Source organism: Dermacentor albipictus, chromosome 1 (assembly GCF_038994185.2).
Source record: "Dermacentor albipictus isolate Rhodes 1998 colony chromosome 1, USDA_Dalb.pri_finalv2, whole genome shotgun sequence".
Classification (NCBI taxonomy): domain Eukaryota; kingdom Metazoa; phylum Arthropoda; class Arachnida; order Ixodida; family Ixodidae; genus Dermacentor; species Dermacentor albipictus.
In genome coordinates this window covers 501351510-501372910 of record NC_091821.1, presented here as the reverse complement: position 1 = coordinate 501372910, position 21401 = coordinate 501351510, and the positions used below count along the sequence as shown (strand labels likewise).

The following is a 21401-nucleotide window of genomic DNA, read 5'->3' as shown; positions in this document are numbered from 1 at the left end:
TTGGGATCTTACTTAAGCAGACTATGTCGTTGACATAAAGGAGAAAAGCAGAGGTCCCAGAACACTTCCCTGCGGAATGCCAGAAGAAATATGTTTAACATCTTATAGTTCGTTGTTTACTCTTACTTGTTGGACGCAAGAACTGAGGTAGGATCTAATTATATCAATACATTTTCCGCGAAAACCGTAGTGTTCGAGTTTGGCTAACATTGTTTGGTGATTAATTCGGTCAAACGCTTTCGAGAATTTGATGAGAATGCCAAGAGTGAAAAGCTTTTGCTCAAAGGACTCTAAGATTAGTTCTTTTTGGGTTAGAAGTGCAGACTCTGTCGAAAAGTTCTTCCTAAAACCATGCTGGCTTGGCGTTGGCATATTAAATTTCCCACAAAATCTAGACATTCGCGTATACAGTATCTTTTCAAAACACTTTGAGAAAATCCAAAGAATAGAAATTGGGTGATAATTTGATAGGTCGTTTTTGTATCCACCCTTATTAACAACGGTTACTCTAGCAATCTGCATTTGTTAAGGGAACACTGCATGTTCGAGGCAACAATTAAATATATGTTCTAGGGCTGGGCTTATCATATCGGCTACATATTTTACTGGCAGAATCTTAAGGTCAGCTATGTCCCGTGAGCTACTGTTGCGGAGGGTCAAGAGGCAAGCTTCGATTTCGCTGGTGTCTGTTGGCATCAAGAATGTAGTGAAAGGAACTCGTGAGTCAAGGCATTTGACATTCGGGGGGGTGGGGGGGCACTATTGCTATCTGCCATAGACACGAAAAAATCATTAAATTTTCGGCTAATAATTTTACACCAACTGGTATGTTGTCTACTAAGACATCAAGCATGCCGCTGGCATGTGCGCCTCGATTGACAATTTTATTTATTGTTTTCCATACAAGGTCCCTCCTTTTTAACGTCTGGGTTGAATAACTTTTCCATATACTCTTGTTTTGCTCGGCGAAGAAAACACGTGACTTTGTTCCGATACGTCTTAAAACGCGCCAGGTCATCCTGTGATCCGCTTTTGATGAAGCGGTTATAAAGATCGTTTTTTTGTTTTATCATTCGAAGACATTCAGCGCTTATCCAGGGTTTACGAGCCTTACGAGGTTTTTTAGCGTCTCAAGTGGAAAACTTTGCTCATAAACAGACCTAAATGTGATAATGAAGGCATTATAAGCGTCCTCTGGATCACTTTCATGGAGCACAGTACTCCAGTTCTCACCTTCAAGTGCTGAGCGAAAAGAATTCATTGTGTTTTGGTTTATGCGCCGGTAAAGTACCACATGAAGTATGCGTTGTTTTTGAGGAGTTAAAGAACCTACATAAAAGAATATGGGCAAATGATCACTTATTTGGACGTTAATGACTCCTGAGTGAAGACAGTCAACTCGACAGTTACTAATGAAGACATCAATTGCCGTCGCTGTCTCTAGCCGTGTCGGTTTATTTATGACATTAGTGAATCCATTGCTGTGTAATATGCAGTCGACTTCACATTTACGCGCAGAAGAAGATAAGAAATCAATAATAAAATCACCACTCAGAACTAGATTAAGGTTGTTTTCTGTGATCCACATGATGCTCATACATCTCATTCAAAACATATACTGTACTTTAATTAGAACAGCTGTGCCATTTTAACCTTTTAGTTAAATACAAGCATAGTCTGACAAACAAAAGTAACTACTTTTTTGCACGATGCCAACTAACATAATCACCTGAAACACCTAACATCAGGCAAATAGACACCTCGTATATAAATTTGTTCGCGTACTTGCTACGTTTTAAAAAGTCTACAGTACATTATGCCAAAATTTTTTAAACTTATTGAACATCGACGGTATTATCGCTGATACAATGAAAAGGAAAGAATGGCAAGAACATGTAATTATAAACACCATGTCGCACCGCTTAAGGCGCTCTCTCATTAGAGCGATTTTTTTGTTTTTTTATAAATGTATGTGTTTTTCTTCAATATGTGATATATTTTGTATGTTTAGTATTATTCGTTCACTTTTTGTTGACCACACTGTTTACTGACTTTATGTTTTGTACATGTATTTTATTTCACAGTTTGTTGACATACTGCTCTAAAATATTAAGGTCAGGAATTCCGTCAAGCTGCTATTTCCAGCAGCATTTAATGCCTGTCCTTGCAGGTTTTTCGCCGTTTTATTTTATTTCTGTTTTTTTCTGTAACCAATATCATTGTGCATGAAGATTGAATCATTGTATTTTAACATATCATTGTGTGAAATAGAATGCTCAATAAACGGAAACTTGTCCAGTCCTTCCTTTTTTTATTCGCTATTTCCGAAGGATGCTGTCTTTTCGATAGAAACCATGGATAGCTCCAACGAGGGCTACGTGGGCACTAGTACAAGATAATTCGTGCAGCATTAAAGTCAACAAAATGTAAAGAAAGATTAAATTCACCCTGCAACAATAGTTAGTGGTTATGGGATTTTACGTGCCAAAACCACTATCTGATTATGAGGCACCCCGTAGTGGGGGGCTCCGAAAATTTACACCACCGAAATTTAAGTGAACTGGCGTTTTCGCATTTCGCCCCCATCGAAATGCGGCCGCCGTGGCCAGGATTCCATCCCGCGACCGCGTGCTTAGCAGCCCAACACCATATCTATTAAGCAACCACGGCGGGTAACTTTCGCTGAAGGCGCCGGAAGTTCTACACTCGTTTGTGCGTTTGTTTCCTTCATTCGTGTGTTAAAAACACCGATAATAATGTAAACTGTGTAGATTTTGTAAGCTTACAGGTCCACTTTCTGGTCTGTGTTGAAGGAAAGTCTTTTTTAATTTCAGGCCTCTTCGACAGCGACCACCTTCCATACTCGTTCGAGCGGCGGAGCTTGAAGACGACCAAGCCGAGCTTACCGGAGATGACGAGAGTGGCACTGGAGATATTGCAGAAGTCTCCGAAGGGATTCATTTTGCTTGTCGAAGGTTGGTTGGGCAACTTGTTTCGCACCAAAATAACTGCCAGATAATTTCTGGCAAGTTTACAACCTAGACTGAAATATGTGATATGCATGAAAAGGAAAGGAGGAAGCGGCCGCTATTTTACACTGGGGTGCAGTACCACAGAATGATGTGCAATGCTTCGTATTTGTTGAAAAACGAAAGTACCTTCGTAGATGCCCCAATAGCACTGGGATAACAGACTCTTGCTTTATGGTAGCCCGTAGCTTTCTGTGCTCGCTCAGGTGCTCCACTGAAAAGATTTTGCATAAGAGTTCTGACAATTGCATGTTTCGCATGCTTTTCGCAAACGCAAATAATGCGGAGTCCGTAACGTTTCTGTAATGAGACACAAAGTGTGGCGAGTTATTGAAATGGACAACATTGTTTTCTCGAGTTTCAGCAGGCTACGGCATACTTAGAAACCTTTCTAAACTTGGAAAGAAAATGTGGCAACCCGCAGTTAATTCGTGAGCTCATGACGCCGGTTCAGTTGTCGTTGGTCAAGGACTGTCAAACTCGAAGGCGATACTTTTCGTAAAACCCCTGGTATAATCTTTGTTAATACTTAATCTTTGTAAATATCTTAATTATTTTGGCATATGGTACGCCCTCGTAATTAATATAGTCAGCATCTGTGGTGCAAACATTGAATATTATTACTTGTATACAAACTGCGAGTTTTACCAACGTCCTGCTTCAGCATATTTGTCGCACTTAAACCAGGAAGTACAAGGTTACCACGTCTTTCCTACAACACGGTAAACTCGGCCCGGCCATGGGAAACACTGAACACTAAATTCCGAAAATAATTTCCTGGTTATTATGCGCTTCTTATACAGCTACAGAGAAGTACCTTCACACATCACACCTGCTGATGATAAATGTAATTAGTTCTTGCATACTTTATGGCGTTACTGACACAGTTAAAGATTTCGCCAGCGAACAAATTTCCTATAAAGCTGCACAATCTCGTGTGCGCTATGCAAAATAAATTTTTTTCTTGCTCAACAGCGATAATAATGTAACTGGCCTGGCAGCTTTAAATATGCTACATAGAAGGCACACTAGTCATCGAGTCATGTCGCATAGGATGCATGCTTGCGTGATTTGAAACATGTGTTAGTGAAGGTAACAGAAAAAAGAAGTTCGCATTCGTGAGTCTTGGGCCCATATTATTTTTAGTGTGCAGAATCGTAGACCGATTGCCGTAAAGTAAATTTGCCCCGTGACTTGTAAGCGCACAATAATCACCAGACGACGATTAAGTGCAACCGCAACCACGTACTCGTAACAAATTAACAGTATGCAAGAGCCACCACACGTAGTCAACTCGAAGTGTACACAAAATGACCGGCGCATGAAGTGAGAAAGGTTTACATAGATTGTGGTATATCAAGATATCAAACGTAAAAGCGTCTTCAGCAGGGACATCACCGTTGTCACTTTTGCCCCCTCTTTACAATCGGCGACTTGCCAGAGAACATCCATGATGGCGTCATTGAATCACTGTGATGTCCAGACAGATGAAGGTACCCATTTTGCTTTCCGTCAACTGCTTACTATGCAATCCGCGAGCAGTCTAGGACACAGCCGCAAGTATCCTTCAAAGGAAAGTAGCATACATGCCACAGCGAATCACCTCATTTGGGACCTCCTCTCTTTTTCATATTTTGTATCCATCTCGGCGCCATCTTTCGGGGAACGATCCTTTTGTCACAAAACCCCTGCCCTTGCTAGGTGATTTATTATCTAGGTATAAGCAGAGTTCTTTGTTATTTTTTGAGCGCTGGCCTGCCTTTACCTACGAAATCGACCAGCTAGCCCAAAGATATGTTTTGTCAGTAATAGGCTTGCCAAAGAATCACTCGGTCTACGCATTTACTGGTGCCTCTTGACTGGGACGCCTAGCCATACATGAAGAGAAAAGAGGAGTCGTTGGCAAGGGGTACTCGTGGTCAAGATCAGCGAGCTCACTGAACAATTTCAGACCTCAATCTTATTCATTTCATTCCATGTGTTACGAGGTTTACCGGCGATGCGTTCCTTCAAGGACGCTGGGAGTAGGAACGGCGAAGCAGCGTTTCGAAAGGCACACTGTGCAGCGACCAGCAGCGCGAGAAGAGCGAGCCGAGCGTTGACGATGCTGCTGCACTGAAGCGCGCCTTTTTCTTCACATTCGGCCCCGCAGAGAAAGAGCCATCTTGGCGACCTAAGACGTTGGAGACAAGCAGGTTACGGTACGGCTCGAGACGCGCCACGTGGACGAGGTCACGTCTACGCTGGCGCATGTCGTCAGATGGACAAAGTGGTTAAATGAGAATTCACGCGAAAGTTTTCTCCAAGGCGTGGTAAGGCCCGTCGTACTTTGGGACGAGTTGTGAGTGAAGCCGAGGTGTTGGCAAGGAATAGCCAGCCATACACGAGACCCTGGGTCATAGATGGGACTTAAAAGTGAGTCGGCGCGGCTTTCCGTCTGTTGCCGTTGTTCTTGTGATGTAAAGGTGCGCGCGAGTGGGCGGCACTCTTTGGCTTGCCGGGAACTTCGTACACAGGTGGGCACTCGGAAGCGATGGTATGCGAAGGCTGGCGTTTATACAGGGGGAAGAAAGGTGAAAATCCTGTAGTTGCTTGTATCGCGGTGTTGTATGTGAACGCTACAAAAGGAAGAACGGGGTTCCAGTTACCATTATCAGATGTACGTACATTGCGAGCATATCACCGTGAGTGCTGTTAAACCATTCTGTGGACCAGTTAGTCTGCGGGTCGTATGCTGTGCTCGTTCGAGGAATAGTGTGACACTCCGAAAGCAGAAATTCGACGACTTTGGAAAGAAAGGTGCGACCTCTATCAATAAGAATTTCTCGAGGGGCGCCATGTCGAAGGAAGAAGCGATGTAGGACACAATGAGCTACATTCCACGCAGCATGTGGCCATGCAGCAGATTAGACGTAGCTTGTCAAATGGTTTCCAGCAGCCATGATCCACTGATTCCTAATGTAGTGTCATTGGAAGCGGGTCGTGGAGGTCGACGACGACGCGATTGAAGGATTTAGAAGGGCACGGAAACGGCTGTAAGGTTCCAGATGCACGTACAGGTGGTGATATGCGACATCCTCAGTCAGAGCACCACTGAACAAGCTCTCGTACAAAAGTGTACATTCCACGCGAGTAGTAGCTATGACGAATGCGCTCTTATGTCTTAAGTACTCCGGCATGGTCACCTTGCGGATCATCGCGAAACGATGCACCGATTTGTGACCTTAAGCTGTGGGGAACGGTCAGTAGCTATCGAAGGCCTTCGGGTGTAGTTACGCAGCCGATCAACGAAGGACGAAATCACCAGCTTGGCCTCGGAGCGATCGGGATACAGGGATGGTCGGTGATCCACAGAGATAGGCGAAAAAAGAAGCGATCCACGAGTCACGGCTTTGTTCGGTGCCAACTGAGCCAAGGTCTAGAGATGACATGAAGTGCAGGTGGTTCCACAGGCCGACTCTGGAGGTAAAGGTTGACGAGACAGGGTGCCTAAGTCGGAGTGCTTGCGTCCACAGCGGTAGACGACGCGAATGTCATACTCATGGATTCGGAGTGCCCAGCGTGTTAGGCAACCAGGTGAATCTTTCAACGTCGTCAGCCAACAAAGCGCATGGTGATTAGTTACCAGGTCTAATGGGCGACCGTACAAGTATAGGCACAACTTACCAAGTGCCCGTACTAGAGCCAAGCACTCTTCTTTAGTCGCGCTGTAGTTTACCTCTGCTTTTGCCAGCGTGCGACTCACATAGGTGATGACGTATTCGGAGCAGCCGGGCTGTCGTTGTGCGAGGACAGCGCTGAGACCGATTCCGCTGGCGCCCGTGTGTACTTCAGTGGCAGCTGTCGGGTCAAAATAGCGGGGAGGTAAAAAGACGAGGCAGCGTAGCAAACGCCACCTTGCATGCAAGGGACCAGGAAGAGAGCCCCGCGCCACGGCGTAGGATCTGGGTCAAGGGCGACATGATCGATGCAAAATTGCGAACAAAGCGTCAGAAATATGAGCAAAGTCCCACAAACCTGCGAAGTCCTTTAATGTTAGCCGGCTTCGGGAACTCATCGACTTCACGAAGTTTCGCATGGACGGGGAGAACGCCGTGCTTGGACGCGGTGTAACCTAAGATGGTAAGTTCACGGGTGGCGAAGCGGCGCTATTTGAGGTTGAGTTGCAGGCCGCCATTGGTTATACACGTCAAAACATGTCTAAGGGAAAGTAATTGGGTAGGAAACCAGGTGAAAACCACGACATCGTCCAGATAACATAGACACATAGACCACTTGAGGCCACGCAGCGTATTGGCCATCAGTCGTTCAAACGTTGCGTAGATGTTTGCAAAGTCCAAAGGGCATCACGTTGATTACTTATAGGCCGATGGGTGTAATGAAGCCAGTAGTCTGGCGATCGGCTTCACCCATCGAGACCTGCCAGTCTATAGCCAGAACTCAAATATAGTGGCAAAAAGAATTCTGCTCCTTGAAGCCTGTCAGGGGCGTCGTCAGTGCGCGGCAAAGGCAGTGGCGTAGCTAGGTCGTCTGGCCCCCGGGGCCCATAGGTCTTCTTTCACCCTCCCCCCCCCCCCGGGTGTAGCCGGCGGACAGAGGAGTGTCTTCAGACATGTATGACACCTCCCCCCCCCCCCACTGGCCCCTTGCACCCGGGGCCCACGGCCCCCCGGCCCCCCCTGTTGCTACGCCACTGGGCAAAGGACAGACGTCTTTGCGCGTTACTTCATTTAATCGAAGGTAGTCAGCGCAAAAGCTAATAGACCCGTCTTTCTTGCGAATGAAAACGACAGTGCATACCGAAGGACTTTGTGATGGTTGAATAACGCCACAACGTAGCATATTTTCGGCTTGGTCTTAATATAGGCAGTTTTAGAATAGCGTTTTGTTGCCTTACGTACGTTACACTCAAGCGCCTTTGCGGGACGTTGTGATGCGCGTCCCTTCAAGACTTTTACTTTATGTGTGGGAACGCAAACGTAAGGAATACGTTAAAGGACAGGATGCCGTTTGGTGCCCCGTGACAAACGTATCCAAGCCCCAAGCGCAACTAGTGTTTCAGGTGAGGTTAAAGGAAGCGAAAGCCCGTTACTATAGCGTGACAATCAACGAGAGCGATAGCGTAGCCATCACGAGAATTCACGCTGAAGCAGGGGCCATGGGTGCCGCCATTTTCGACGATGCTATTTGTTAGCGTCCGTAAATATTACAAACATTAAACTCGCAAACTACCGTGCTTTGTCATAGCGCACGTCAACCACAGTAACTAAATAGACAGCTTTAGAATGGTGTTTGCCGCCTTACCTACGTTAAACGTAAGCACCTTTGCTGGATATTACAGTGCGCGTCCTTTCAAGTCTTTTAGTTTGCACTACGGAAATGCAAACGTAAAGAAGACGTTATAAATCAGGGAACCGTCTGGTGCGTCGTGCCAAACGTATACAAGCCAATACGATCCATTAAAGACCTTCCTGCTGTTGCTACGCCGACGCGTCTCGTTAGGCCTACGAGCGCCAGAATCGCCCAACGATCTAAGAAAATGGACGCGCTGTGCGCTCATTACTAACCTTTCAAGTGAGTTTAGGGAAGGCCAAAGCTCATTAGAATAGCTACTGGCAGCTAGCGCAAGTGAGAGAGCAGCCATCACGAGAATTCACGCTGAAGCGAGAGCCACGTGTGCCGCTATGTTCGACAGCGCTGTTTCTTAGCGTCCGTAAATTACGAACGTTAAACTCGCAAAATAACGCACATTATCATAGCGTACATAAACAACAGAAACCGAATAACGTACGGGGCATTTGCAGTGAGGACGACGCTATTTCTTTACGTATGTAATTTGTTTACGTTTGGTTGCAAACGCTATCCTAAACCGTCTATGAACGTTCAGAACATACGCAATGAGGGCAACGCTACTTTACGTACGCAATATGTGTTTAGGTTTGGGTGCAAACGCTATTCTAAAACTGCCTAATGACGCGACGCTCTTCGGCAGTGACGTGGTAGCCTTTTAGACGCAACGGCTGTTGCGAATGGTGCCAATGTGGTGCTGCACTTCAGAAGTTCGGCACAGATGCGGCTGGGAAACAGCGAGCGAATTTCCAAAGTGGTGCAAAAGTTGGAGAAGCTCAGAGTGTTCGGCAGGGGTTAGGGTATGGGTGATGGAACTCGGAAACATGTCACTGGACGGCTCTTCAAGCGTTAAATGGGCGTGTAGTTCGTTGGAGTCAATATGGCAAGGCTTTTCTGGCACGTTAACAAAGAACGATGAGTCAAAGAAGGCCGAGACATTAGAGAGTTTTAGAATTGGGGGCGCAAGGCTCTGGGCCCCCAAGCCGCGTTGCGTCGGTTGCTCTTGGGTCTAGGTGAGCAGCAGAGTTTGAGGATTGGGTCGAACGCAGACAGCGTTGGGTTGAGCGCTCGGGGCGCCGCAATGTGGAAAATAGAAAGGTGCTTGAAAGAAAAAAAAATGAACCTCTTTTCTTACAAGTGAAAACAAACAGAATGCATTTTTGAGCAAAAAGAACGAACAATGAAACGTAAGAAACTGTGCTAGTACCGGTTAACATTACGAATTTAGTGTGCGATTCTAAGCCAAGCAAAGCCAATCAAAGCCAAGTGCTCTTAGTTGGTGTTTTCTTGTGACGCGCTGCGAAAAAACTGCGAGTTCACCCGCGTGAAATGGCGAACATCAGTCGAAGTAAATAAAGTTTGCTCTGCGACCATCTGCTGTACGCCATCGCTGTCACCCACGAGGGCGGCCCAAGACGGCTTGGGGGCCCAGCTAGTTTTCGATTCTTGGGTCTTGGGTTAACGCGAACGCAACAACCCAAGACTGGCTTGGGTTCTGCGCATGCGCACTTGTGGCGCGCAATTTTCTTGGGTCCCCAAGCCGCTTGGGCCCCCAATTCTAAAACTCTCTATTCACCGAAAAGCAACGTAACAGACGCAGAAAGTGGATTGTGCGCAAAAATGTTTCTGAGGCCAGCAGCGATGTCAAGCATCGCAAAAAGTAGTGGAACGGCTTTGCGACTCATGTAGATGTCAGACGGTGTGATGAAAGTAGCGTCGGTGACGGCACCGCAGAAGACTGGGACAAAAGCAGAAAGGCAAGGCTGAATGTCGGTGTCATCGCGCTCGAGAAGTTTAGGCGGCCGATCAAGAGCTTCGTGGGATGGTGCGTCACGAACTGGTGAAAATTCAACTTCAGCGTGTGCGCGGTCGATGACAGCGCTGTGACGGGGTAGAAAGTCCCTCCCGAGGATGGCGTCATGTGCGCAGGCAAATAGAACAATAAACTCGACTACGTATAGGCGCACGGGTCATACTGACCGCCAGAGGTGTAATGTGTTGCGCGCTTGCCATGTGAAGCTACAGTCCAGAGAGCGGCGTGATAACCTTGCCCAGTGAATGGCAGAGTGTAGCACGACCGAATCATAATTACATTTCTCCGCTCTTTCTGCCCATGCGCGAAGAGCAGTGGTTGCGAGAGAGAAATATAGGGGTTTTGGTCCTTGAGATTTCTCTTCGCCTAGGTACTACGGGGAAGAAAGTTGTTAGCTCCGTTCTTCCCTAGCCGAGCTGGCAACAGTGACGGAATTCGTGGCCGGCAAGGCGAAGAAGCCGTGTCCAATGTGAGTTTGTTGCTATTTTGTTGCAACGGTAGCATATTAAATTTTTATAGTCGCAGGGGGATACATTTGGAAGTGAGGTGTCTTCTCGGATGACTTTAGTGGCAAAGCGTTACATCATGCCGATTCATTGTTCATTAGTGTCGTTGAGCAAGGTCAGCATACCGCACACTTCAGGAGATTCGAGGGAACAGAAACAGTTTATGAATTCGACTGCCGTGCCGATGCGAGTTTGTTGCTTTTTTTGCTTTTTGAGGCGGTTACATATTAAGTTCTGATAGTCGCCGGGGGATACGTTTCGACGTGAGGCGTTTTCTCGGATGACTTTAATGGCAAAGCATTACATCGTGCCCATACATATTGTTCATTAGTGTCGTTGAGCATGCCACACACGTCAGGGGAATCGCGGGAACGCAAACAGCTTATGAATTCAACTTCCGTGCCGCTGCATTAGTTCTTAATGTAACTGAGCATACAACACACTTGGAGATTCGTGGGAACGGAACATTTTGTACTATGTATGTGAAAGTACTAAAACTTACGTCGCCATGCAATCTGAGCCGTAGATCGTTGTAAGAGCTGTACAACCACACTGGCGAAACATTATGCCGTGCGGATGAATACGGAACAAATGTATGGTGAAGAAAAATGGTTGTCATGCAGTTTCATATCAGTAGGTCCTTGTCAAAGCTGTACAGCAACACTGATATTGGCTACGTGGTTTGTGCAATCAGCCAGCTCTTCCAGATTCAGAAAAGACTTAAAACCGGAGGAAAATTTCTAAACTACAAGACGGCAACATGATTTGATAAATGATAGTTTGGATGTTTCCAGTAGAAGCACCTGCACCAATGATAAGCACCTGCACCAATGGAAACTAAGTTGTAGTCAAAGTTGGACTTCAGAAAGTAAGCGCGTCAACATTACATCAACGATAAACGCATTTTCACAACATGGATGACTTGCCTTGTATGAAAACATTGTTTTCACCTTTTGCTCTCCTGTTCGCCATATAAGCATTGCGAATTAAGGCGAAGTCTCACTGTTTAGTGCAATACGTTTGTTACTGGCTGACCACAAATGAATCGCTATCAATGTCGTATAATGAGCATTAAAAAGTTCTCTTCAGCTCCTACTTTGCGACTGATGTTCCGGCTGTGCTTACATAGGTGCGGCTACCTCCAGAGGGTCATCATTGAATTGCATTTTTTTTTTACAGGAGAGTGGATACCTGCATAAATAGTGTTTTTGACTGACTGCACGTAGGTTACCAGGCTTTCTATCAATCTTTTAAATTACCCACAAAGCAGTACGTTATCCTCTTCATTTAGTAAAGAGGGGTAAACATCGACAAAATGAAGCAGCTCAAATAGCTTGGACGTGTATGCGTTTTCTATCCGCAGTGACGGACAAGATGGCTCGAACGTTGCAGAATGCCGTTTTCGTAAAGTCAGCTTTGCTGTAAGACACCACAGTCGCCCAATCAAGCGTGCGCAGTATGTTGCGGTGAAGTATACCAAGAGTGGAAAGCCGCCACTGTCGGAGGATATAGTGTGATATACGTACGCACCTGCTGTCGCGTCTCCTGTCGCAGTAAAAGCATGAAGACGCCGACCAAGTGTACTGGCAGGCCCTCAAAGCTATTTCGCCCGCAGTTGTAGCGATCTGAGCTGTTGTTTTACCCACATAGAGTACCCCGTATATGAGCTAGACATCGTAACAGCCGGAATCAGTAATACGCGTTCCTTCATTAATTACCCTTGCGCACTAGCACCTCAGAATCGCTACGAATCTGCACCACGTAGCCAATATCACTGTTACTGTACAGCTTTCACAAGCGTCTACTGCTATGGAATTGCATGGCGACCATTTTTCTTTAGCATACAATTGTTCCGTATTCATCCGCAGGACGTCGTGTTTTGCCAGTGTGGCTGTACAGCTTTCACAACGATGTACGGCTCACATTGCATGGCGACGCAAGTTTTAGTACTTTCACGTACAGAGTACACAATGTTCCATTCCCACGAATCTCCAAGTGTGTTGTATGCTCAGTTTTATTAAGAACTAATTCATGGGCACGGCAGTTGAATTCACTAGGTAATTCCGTTCCCGCGATTCCCATGAAGTGTGCGGTATACTCAATGACATTAACGAACAATGCATCAGCACGACGTAGTGCTTTGCCATTAAAGTCATCCGAGAAAACGCCTCACGTCCAAACTTATCCCGCTGCGACTATCAGAATTTCATATGAAACCACCACGAAAAAAAAAGCAACAAGTCGCATCGCCACGGCAGTCGAATTCATAAACTGTTTCCCTTCCCGCGTATCTCCTGAAGTGTGCGGTATACTGACCTTGCTCAACGACACCAATGAACAATGCATCGGCGCGATGTAACGCTTTGCCACTAAAGTCATCCGAGAAGACACCTCACTTTTTGCCACTAAAGTCATCCGAGAAGACACCTCACTTCCAAACGTGTCTCCCTGCGACTATAAAAATTTAATATGCTACCGTCGCAACAAAATAGCAACAAACTCACCTTGGACACGACTTCTGCGCCTTTCCGGCCACGCATTCTGTCGATTGTGTTGCCAGCTCGGCTAGGGACGAACGGAGCTAACAAGTTTCTTCCCCGTAGTACCTAGGCGAAGAGAAATCTCAAGGAACAAAATCCCTATATTTCTCTATCGCAACCACTGCTCTTCGCGCATGGGCAAAAAGAGCGGAGAAATCCAATTATGGCGTGCTCGTGAGTGTAGCGGCTATAATAGAAACGGTGGTGCCGGTGTCCACAAGCGCAAGAGTAGAAACACCTTCGACAGATATTACGACCGTGTTAGCGGGAGGCGAGCGAGGACTTGGGCAGTTCGTAGACGGCGGAGTTCTTGTCTCTTGAACTGCGGCGCTTAGTTTTCCTGGTCGGTTGGTGCAGGTAGGCGACGCATTGGCGAGAGGGATAGTCGGCGAGGTGGTTGTGAGCAGCGCGTTCGGAAGAGACACCATGCAGCGAGCAGCAGTGTGAGCCGAGCGCTGACGATGCCGCTGGATTCTTCTTTAGACACGAATTTTGGTGTGAACCGACTATCAACAAGAAACAACAAGAAATGCTCATTGAACTCCTTCTCTTAATTCTCTTTTCAAACGAGCCACAGCTGCGATGATCTCTTCTTAGTCCCCACACTTGTGGCTGTTCTTGCGTGCAGTGCGTAACGACGTCGTGGTTATTCTTGCTCAAAAGCAAGACCTACTTTTTATGGCTATAGTAATTGTAAAAAAGACTGTCTTTATGCTTGGGGAGAATATGACAGGTGAATCGCTTGTTTTTTGTTGAGGGAGTGGAAGAGCCTCTCCTGTATTCTTTATTTTTTTGCTAACAGCATTAGCGCCTCACAACCTGTTGCAGTTAAGTTAACGAGCAGCTTACTATGAATAACATTGTAACTTTTGAACCTACTTTTCTATCCTCTAACTAGACACATGTGCGTCGTCACCAGACAGGTAAATCAAATAAAACAAACACCACCGATGCACCCCGTACCGATGGTAATCCAGCGAAGCTGAAATCTCCAGCCCCGGCATCTATTTAGCTGTTCCTCAGAACGGATTGGATCGATGGTAGACAAGTTGTGTTCGAACCACAATCGGCCGCACTCGCTGCAACTGTTGTGTTCCAGCAACTCGCGTCAAAGCGGGAGTTGGCCCCGGCGAAGAATCCCCCGCCCCTGCCACGCTCACGTCGACAATGTCACTGCTCTGCCTCGCGGGCCCGAACCGCCGGGTCCTCGGCCCGACGTCACCGCTGGCGATCTCGCTCGGCAGCGGCTCCGGCGGCGAAACGTTGCCGCATTCAGCCGCAAGGTCGGAACGACGTTGCCGCTCGCGCTCCGCATCGCGGGCCCGATCTTCTGCCGAGGCGTTGACGCGACGAGATCGCTCCCGCTCCTGCTTTCCCGCTGTTGCTCGTAAGCCAGCTGCTCCTCGGGAGAACGAACGATGCGTGGCTGTCCCATTGCGAAGTCGGAGAGAGACTGCCGTACGCGCGCTCTGCAGTGTTACCAGGTCGGACGAGGCAGTGTAGCTCAAAGCTAGATAAATTGTAGTCCAAATGTGGCCAAACAAAAAAATGGCAGAAAACATTGTAGCCAGATAAAGCCATTCTTGAACGACAATCTTGTGGGCATCATTAAGGAGTGTGCAATGGAAGTCGGTGGTAACTCCATTAGGCAGGATACCAGCAAACTATCGCAGGAGACGAAAGATCTGATCAAGAAACGCCAAAGTATGAAAGCCTCTAACCCTACAGCAAGAATAGAACTGGCAGAACTTTCGAAGTTAATCAACAAGCGTAAGACAGCTGACATAAGGAAGTATAATATGGATAGAATTGAACATGCTCTCAGGAACGGAGGAAGCCTAAAAACAGTGAAGAAGAAACTAGGAATCGGCAAGAATCAGATGTATGCGTTAAGAGACAAAGCCGGCAATATCATTACTAATATGGATGAGATAGTTCAAGTGGCTGAGGAGTTCTACAGAGATTTATACAGTACCAGTGGCACCCACGACGATAATGGAAGGGAAAATAGTCTAGAGGAATTCGAAATCCCAAAGGTAACGCCGGAAGAAGTAAAGAAAGCCTTGGGAGATATGCAAAGGGGGAAGGCAGCTGGGGAGGATCAGGCAACAGCAGATTTGCTGAAGGATGGTGGACAGATTGTTCTAGAGAAACTGGCCACCCTGTATACGCAATGCCTCATGACCTCGAGCGTACCGGAATCTTGGAAGAACGCTAACATAATCCTAATTCATAAGAAAGGAGACGCTAAAGACTTGAAAAATTATAGACCGATCAGCTTACTGTCCGTTGCCTACAAACTATTTACTAAGGTAATCGCAAATAGAATCAGGAACACCTTAGACTTCTGTCAAGCAAAGGACCAGGCAGGATTCCGTAAAGGCTACTCAACAATAGATCATATTCACACTACCAATCAGGTGATAGAGAAATGTGCGGAATATAACCAACCCTTATATATAGCTTTCATTGATTACGAGAAAGCGTTTGATTCTGTCGAAACCTCAGCAGTCATGGAGGCATTACGGAATCAGGGTGTAAACGAGCCGTATGTAAAAATACTGAAAGATATCTACAGCGGCTCCACAGCCACCGTAGTACTCCATAAAGCAAGCAACAAAATCCCAATAAACAAAGGCGTCAGGCAGGGAGATACGATCTCTCCAATGTTATTCACAGCATGTTTACAGGAGGTATTCAGAGACCTGGATTGGGAATAATTGGGGATAAAAGGTAATGGAGAGTACCTTAGTAACTTGCGATTCGCTGATGACATTGCCTTGCTTAGTAACTCAGGGGACCAATTGCAATGCATGCTCACTGACCTGGAGAGGCAAAGCAGAAGAGTGGGTCTAAAAATGAATCTGCAGAAAACTAAAGTAATGTTTAACAGTCTCGGAAGAGAACAGCAATTTACAATAGGCAGCGAGGCACTGGAAGTCGTAAAGGAATACACCTACTTGGGGCAGGTAGTGACGGCGGATCCGGATCATGAGACGGAAATAATCAGGAGAATAAGAATGGGTTGGGGTGCGTTTCGCAGGCATTCTCAGATCATGAACAGCAGGTTGCCATTATCCCTCAAGAGAAAAGTATATAATAGCTGTGTCTTACCAGTACTCACCTATGGGGCAGAAACCTGGAGGCTTACGAAAAGAGTTCTACTCAAATTGAGGACGACGCAACGAGCTATGGAAAGAAGAATGATAGGTGTAACGTTAAGGGATAAGAAAAGAGCAGATTGTGTCAGGGAACAAACGCGAGTTAATGACATCTTAGTTGAAATCAAGAAAAAGAAATGGGCATGGGCAGGACATGTAATGAGGAGGGAAGATAACCGATGGTCATTAAGGGTTACAGACTGGATCCCAAGGGAAGGGAAGCGTAGCAGGGGGCGGCAGAAAGTTAGGTGGGCGGATGAGATTAAGAAGTTTGCAGGGACGGCGTGGCCACAATTAGTACATGACCGGGGTTGTTGGAGAAATATGGGAGAGGCCTTTGCCCTGTAGTGGGCGTAACCAGGCTGATGATGAATAGCCATTTTTATTTCCGGTTTTATTTGCATATGTATTTTACCATTCGACTACGGCAATTCTTTTTTGCGCAACCCATGATAACAAAATGTCCGTGACGCCGTGACGGTCGACCCTTGATATCAACAACACCTACATGATGCTTGCAGTAAGAACACTTTCTGGTTGGCCCCGGAAAATTTTAAGTTCCAGCGCATCGCTGCAAAGGGCGAAAAAAATTCACCACGATAAGGAAACAACCACCTCCACTCCGCATGGCTGCCGTCGTGAGTGCACGATTCCCCGTTAGAGGCCCCGAGCAAGCTTGAATTGAACCATCAATGAACTCTCTTTCAAGCCTAGCACAGCGTTTTTATTATATCACGGATATTACTCGGTTACTATTTCCAGTTATATATAAGAATATTAACGACGAACTCTGTTTTTTAACTCTCGTGAACGCTAAATAATGTTCACCATAATGTACCTAGGGTAGCCTTGGATAGTTCCATGCGCTCCCGCCACTTATTTTCGAACCACAGTGGCAGCTACAAATCCCAATTCTGGGCTTGCATTGTATTCGTTGATCGTACATCACGGCAGTGTTAAATCTGGCCAGGAAATGGTCATCTGACACGAATTTTTGAAGCATCTATGTGCGCAAAATCATTTCTAATGTTGGTGTTGCCAGTCTATTTATGTGATCGGTCTTTGTCACGGAGACGAGGCGGCATTCGACCAGGCTACAGAAGCGTTCGACACAGGCAAGCGCAAAGGTGCGCCAAAATTTGACGATGGCTTATGCTTCGCCTTTAGGAGTAGAACGGGATAGCTTTCAAAGATCCCGGACTGCTCGTCACGCTTCCCAACAACCGAGGATTTCTTGCGGATGCGCGGAGGCGCACGCGACGGTGTTGCTTCAAGGAACCGAGTGGGCCGCGCCGCTCGGAGGAGGGGTTCGTCTTTGACTTTCCGCGCAAAAGAAATATGTTTTCTGTTATATTAAAATTAAACTCCGACGCTATCATGCCTGTAGGGTGTGTTTCGGTCGTACTTTACAATTTTTCTGGTGTATTTATTTTTAACTTACTGAATTAGTTCAGTAATGTCCCTGTGCCACGCGGAGGGCCTGCGTGGTTGTGGTTCGGAATGATTTTTCGCCAAGCGACGTCCAATACAGACGTCGTATTTCTTGCGACACGGGGCCCTTAACGCTACCGCGTTAAAACCGATTTCGACAGGTTTGGAAATAGAGGCTCACTAGCAGCGTTTCTTTTTTTTTCTTACTAGTACGCCAAAATGCCACTATCATTTTCCAGCATCATCTTCAATTGTCTCCTCCGCGCGGGCTTACGAGGAGGCAGTCGAAGGCGAGGAAGCTACGAGGGAGGGCGACGGTAGCGGAGTTGTGAGTAGGGGTGGGAAAGAAGCGTACTTGGGGGCCTTTTCCGCCCGCCTGATGGATGGTGCTAATTACATACGCTCTAAAAACAATCGTAATCTGTGTTTCGCCTTTCTTAAAAACACTGCACTCGCTAGTTTCCTGTCGAGATTGCTCTAGCATGCCGTTCGTGCTCTAGCATGCCGCTCGCAGCATTAAACAAAGGAAATGCGGGCGAGGCAGATGACGATTATTGTTGTAGCCCAAAGGGTGCAACTGTTTTAAGAGTGTAGGGTGCCTCGATAGCGCTACAGTGTATTCGAAGGGTGTAATGCCACGCTTCCCCATGGGAGGCGGCGCTGACAGCGAGGCCCCCCACTGCCATTGAAGCAGCGGAGTTGCCGAGACCGCCTTTAAGTGCATCAGAGATCAAAACCACCGTCTCAGACAACGGTGGAGCGAGGGAAGGGCAGCGCGGGATTGGCGCGCACGTACACACGCACTGCTGCGTTGCCGGCTCTGCCAGCTAAAACATAGCCTTAGAAATTTTTTTTCTGCTAGGTGAGAGCCATCTCTTGAGGGTGGAATAGGGCGCCACGTATAGCCCAAACAAAGCCAAGTCGCACATATTTAGTAGCCCAGATGTAGCCACATAGCCAACTCGCCCAAGTAGACGCCAAACATTTATTTCTGTAGCCGAATTAAGCTATATATAGGCAGACCTGGCAACATTGGCGCTCTGCTGAGAGTGAGAAACCACGTCACTATCAGCGTAGCCAACGGCGAACCTTACCTTCCGCTGGAGGGTTTCTGTGGTTGCACTGCGAGCGTTTTGCCTAAGCATATACAGCTTCGTTCTCAAAAAAATTAACAATAAGAAAGAATAAAAACATCTCCACCTCATCCTAAACGCACATTCAGCTGACTAAGCGACAAATTTTGCGCCACAACGTTCGGTGGGTAGCACACACGGGGTCGCCTCGATACTCGCTATTGCGCGTTCAATAGTATGTTCAATAGCCCTCGACCTTCTCTTGAGAGCACCGGCGATTGTCACGATCCTCCCGGTTTCGTGAACAAGGGAGGGCTTGAGGCACCCTCCGTTAGACGGACGCTCCGCAGCGTGGTGGTGCTGAACGATGACTGACTCCCCCCCCCCTTCTTACCCCCAGTTTGTTTGTTAAATAAAAAAGAAAGGTCCATGTTCAAAATATGAGGCTCTGCCTCCACCCTAGCTGGGTCAACGCTGCCTGCTACCCAGGGGAGTAACGGGCCGGTGGCCTCCGCCGTCGAGTACTCTGGGCACCGGTGTTTATGGGTCGGGTGTGGCAACGCCGGGTGCTGCTTGAGCCAGCCTGGCTCCATCGGGAGGGTCCGTAGTGGTCGGCCCATTCAGATGTCTTGACAGGTACCAGGATGCCCTCTCGCTGTAACCGTTGCAGCTCCGGGGTCACCCAGGAGCTGCAACGGTTACAGCTGTTCATGCAACTATTAACCATGGCAGCTGGCCAGTAGGGCAGCATACCATCGCTCGATCCCGGTTGCCTGGAGCATTCTTGATCTCGCTCGTGCCTGACCAACCCTCTTCTTTTTGGGCCATCACGAACGTCCCATACTGGCGCCGCTACAGAAGCTCCCCTCATGAACGCAGCACAATAAAAGGAATGTGCGAGACTAGCACGAATGCTCTGCACTAACAAGACAAAAGCGAAAAGTTCAAATCTGTCCTTACAGTTATGCAAAGACAGATTTTAGCGAAAAGGAAAATATGGTGATCCCACGCACTGTGGGAATCGATGTAAGTGAAGTTTGTGCTGTTTCCTTTGATAGGCGATAATTAGCTGTGATGTAGACGGTGAATGTGCCATTTCTTCGGCGTTTAGTCATATACGAAAGTGGTGAGTTGATTTTAAATGTTAGCTTGCGTGTGCCACCGCTATTTGTCAGCGTAGTACATGGGACACAAAGGGAGACGTGTTTGCTTCAGGCGTCGTTGTGCGCTATTGTTCATAACCTCGAAGAGTGTTGAGCATTGCCATTCCCTCGCAGTGTTAAAATTTAATTGAATTTGGGCTATAGTACGTTTCAAAACTACCATCTGATCGTGAAACACGTCATAGTTGCGAACTAGATTAATTTGACACCCTCCTCGTGTTCTTTAACGTACAGCTAAATCTAAGTGCACTGGCGTTTTTGTATTTCGCTCCCGTCGACATGCGGCTGCTCCGTTCGGGATTGAACCCGCGACCTCGAGAATTGCCACAGCCGTCGAGCTACCACGGCAGGCACAAAATTGTTTATTTGATATGCGAACGTTTCCGTAGTGTCGCATATACCTTACGGTGTTTTAATGCGGCTTTGCGTCTCCACGCCCTGTGTCAGTTGTCCGCTTGACGAATTTGCACGTGGTTTATCTTTCAGAAATAGCAGAAGTGTAGCGTACCGTACGTTCAGCTTGCCCGCAAATGCTGCTTCCTTGCCTTCTCACGTAATCTTTTCCGTGTCTCGCCCTCTCCCGCTGTTTGATAACTGCAAAAGTGGCAAGGCCGTTGTTCATTCATTTCGTGACTGCGTCGGTTCTACCCAGTCTCCGCCTCCACTCCTTCCTCCCCTCTACAGTTCTATCCGCGTCCCCTCTGGACTTGCACGTTAGCTGAAAGATAAGCGCTGCAGTTCCTGCGATGCTTTTCAAGGGGGTAACAGATAAATACAGCTGTCAAGCGGCTAATGTTGCGATACCCAGGGGGTTTGATCCAGCGGGCAATGTGCACATGTGATGCAATGGAAAGGCCCAAACGAGTTTCCCGCGTCGACTTTCATCTCTACCACGCTCCCGCCACGTATATACGCGCTATGAGTCCCCCATCCGTGGCGTGCAAGAACACAGCAGTAGCAGCAGCAACAACAGCACAAAGATCGAAGGAAGAGGCAAAGAAAGCTTCGCTATTTACAATCTGGTGTGAGGCACAACAAAGTATAACAAGTATGTACGATCAAACGTGGGAGGCGCGGTAACGTCATTCAGACTGTCCGGTGCGCGGGACTTGTTTCGTGAAGGCGGCGCTGGCTATCGCGTGCGGATCGAGGTCGTTGTACGGTTTGGCAGGGACCGCTGTGAGGAGAATGCGAATGGTTTTGCAGATCCGTATAGCGGCGGTGCAGTTGCAAAAGCGCTACAGAAACCTCGAGAGAAGCTGCCTGTGCAGCATTTGTGAGCGTTTCAGCGTGTGTTTGGCTCGCATCGCTGAGGTGTAAGGTACAGGAGCATGGG

The 21401-nt window shown here is 47.3% G+C and overlaps 2 protein-coding genes across 2 annotated transcripts in view; one reads left to right on the top strand and one right to left on the bottom strand.

Annotated features, from left to right (window-relative positions):
- Positions 1-21401, bottom strand: part of LOC135909356 (uncharacterized) — a 115154-nt gene that overhangs the window by 37068 nt on the left and 56685 nt on the right. The window lies entirely within an intron of this gene.
- LOC135909355 (alkaline phosphatase-like) overlaps positions 1-21401 on the top strand; it is a 122226-nt gene that overhangs the window by 88345 nt on the left and 12480 nt on the right. Inside the window, exon 5 of the mRNA XM_065441304.2 lies at positions 2835-2975. Coding sequence (XP_065297376.1) covers positions 2835-2975 — 141 coding nt within the window. The remainder of the gene's footprint in view (positions 1-2834; positions 2976-21401) is intronic.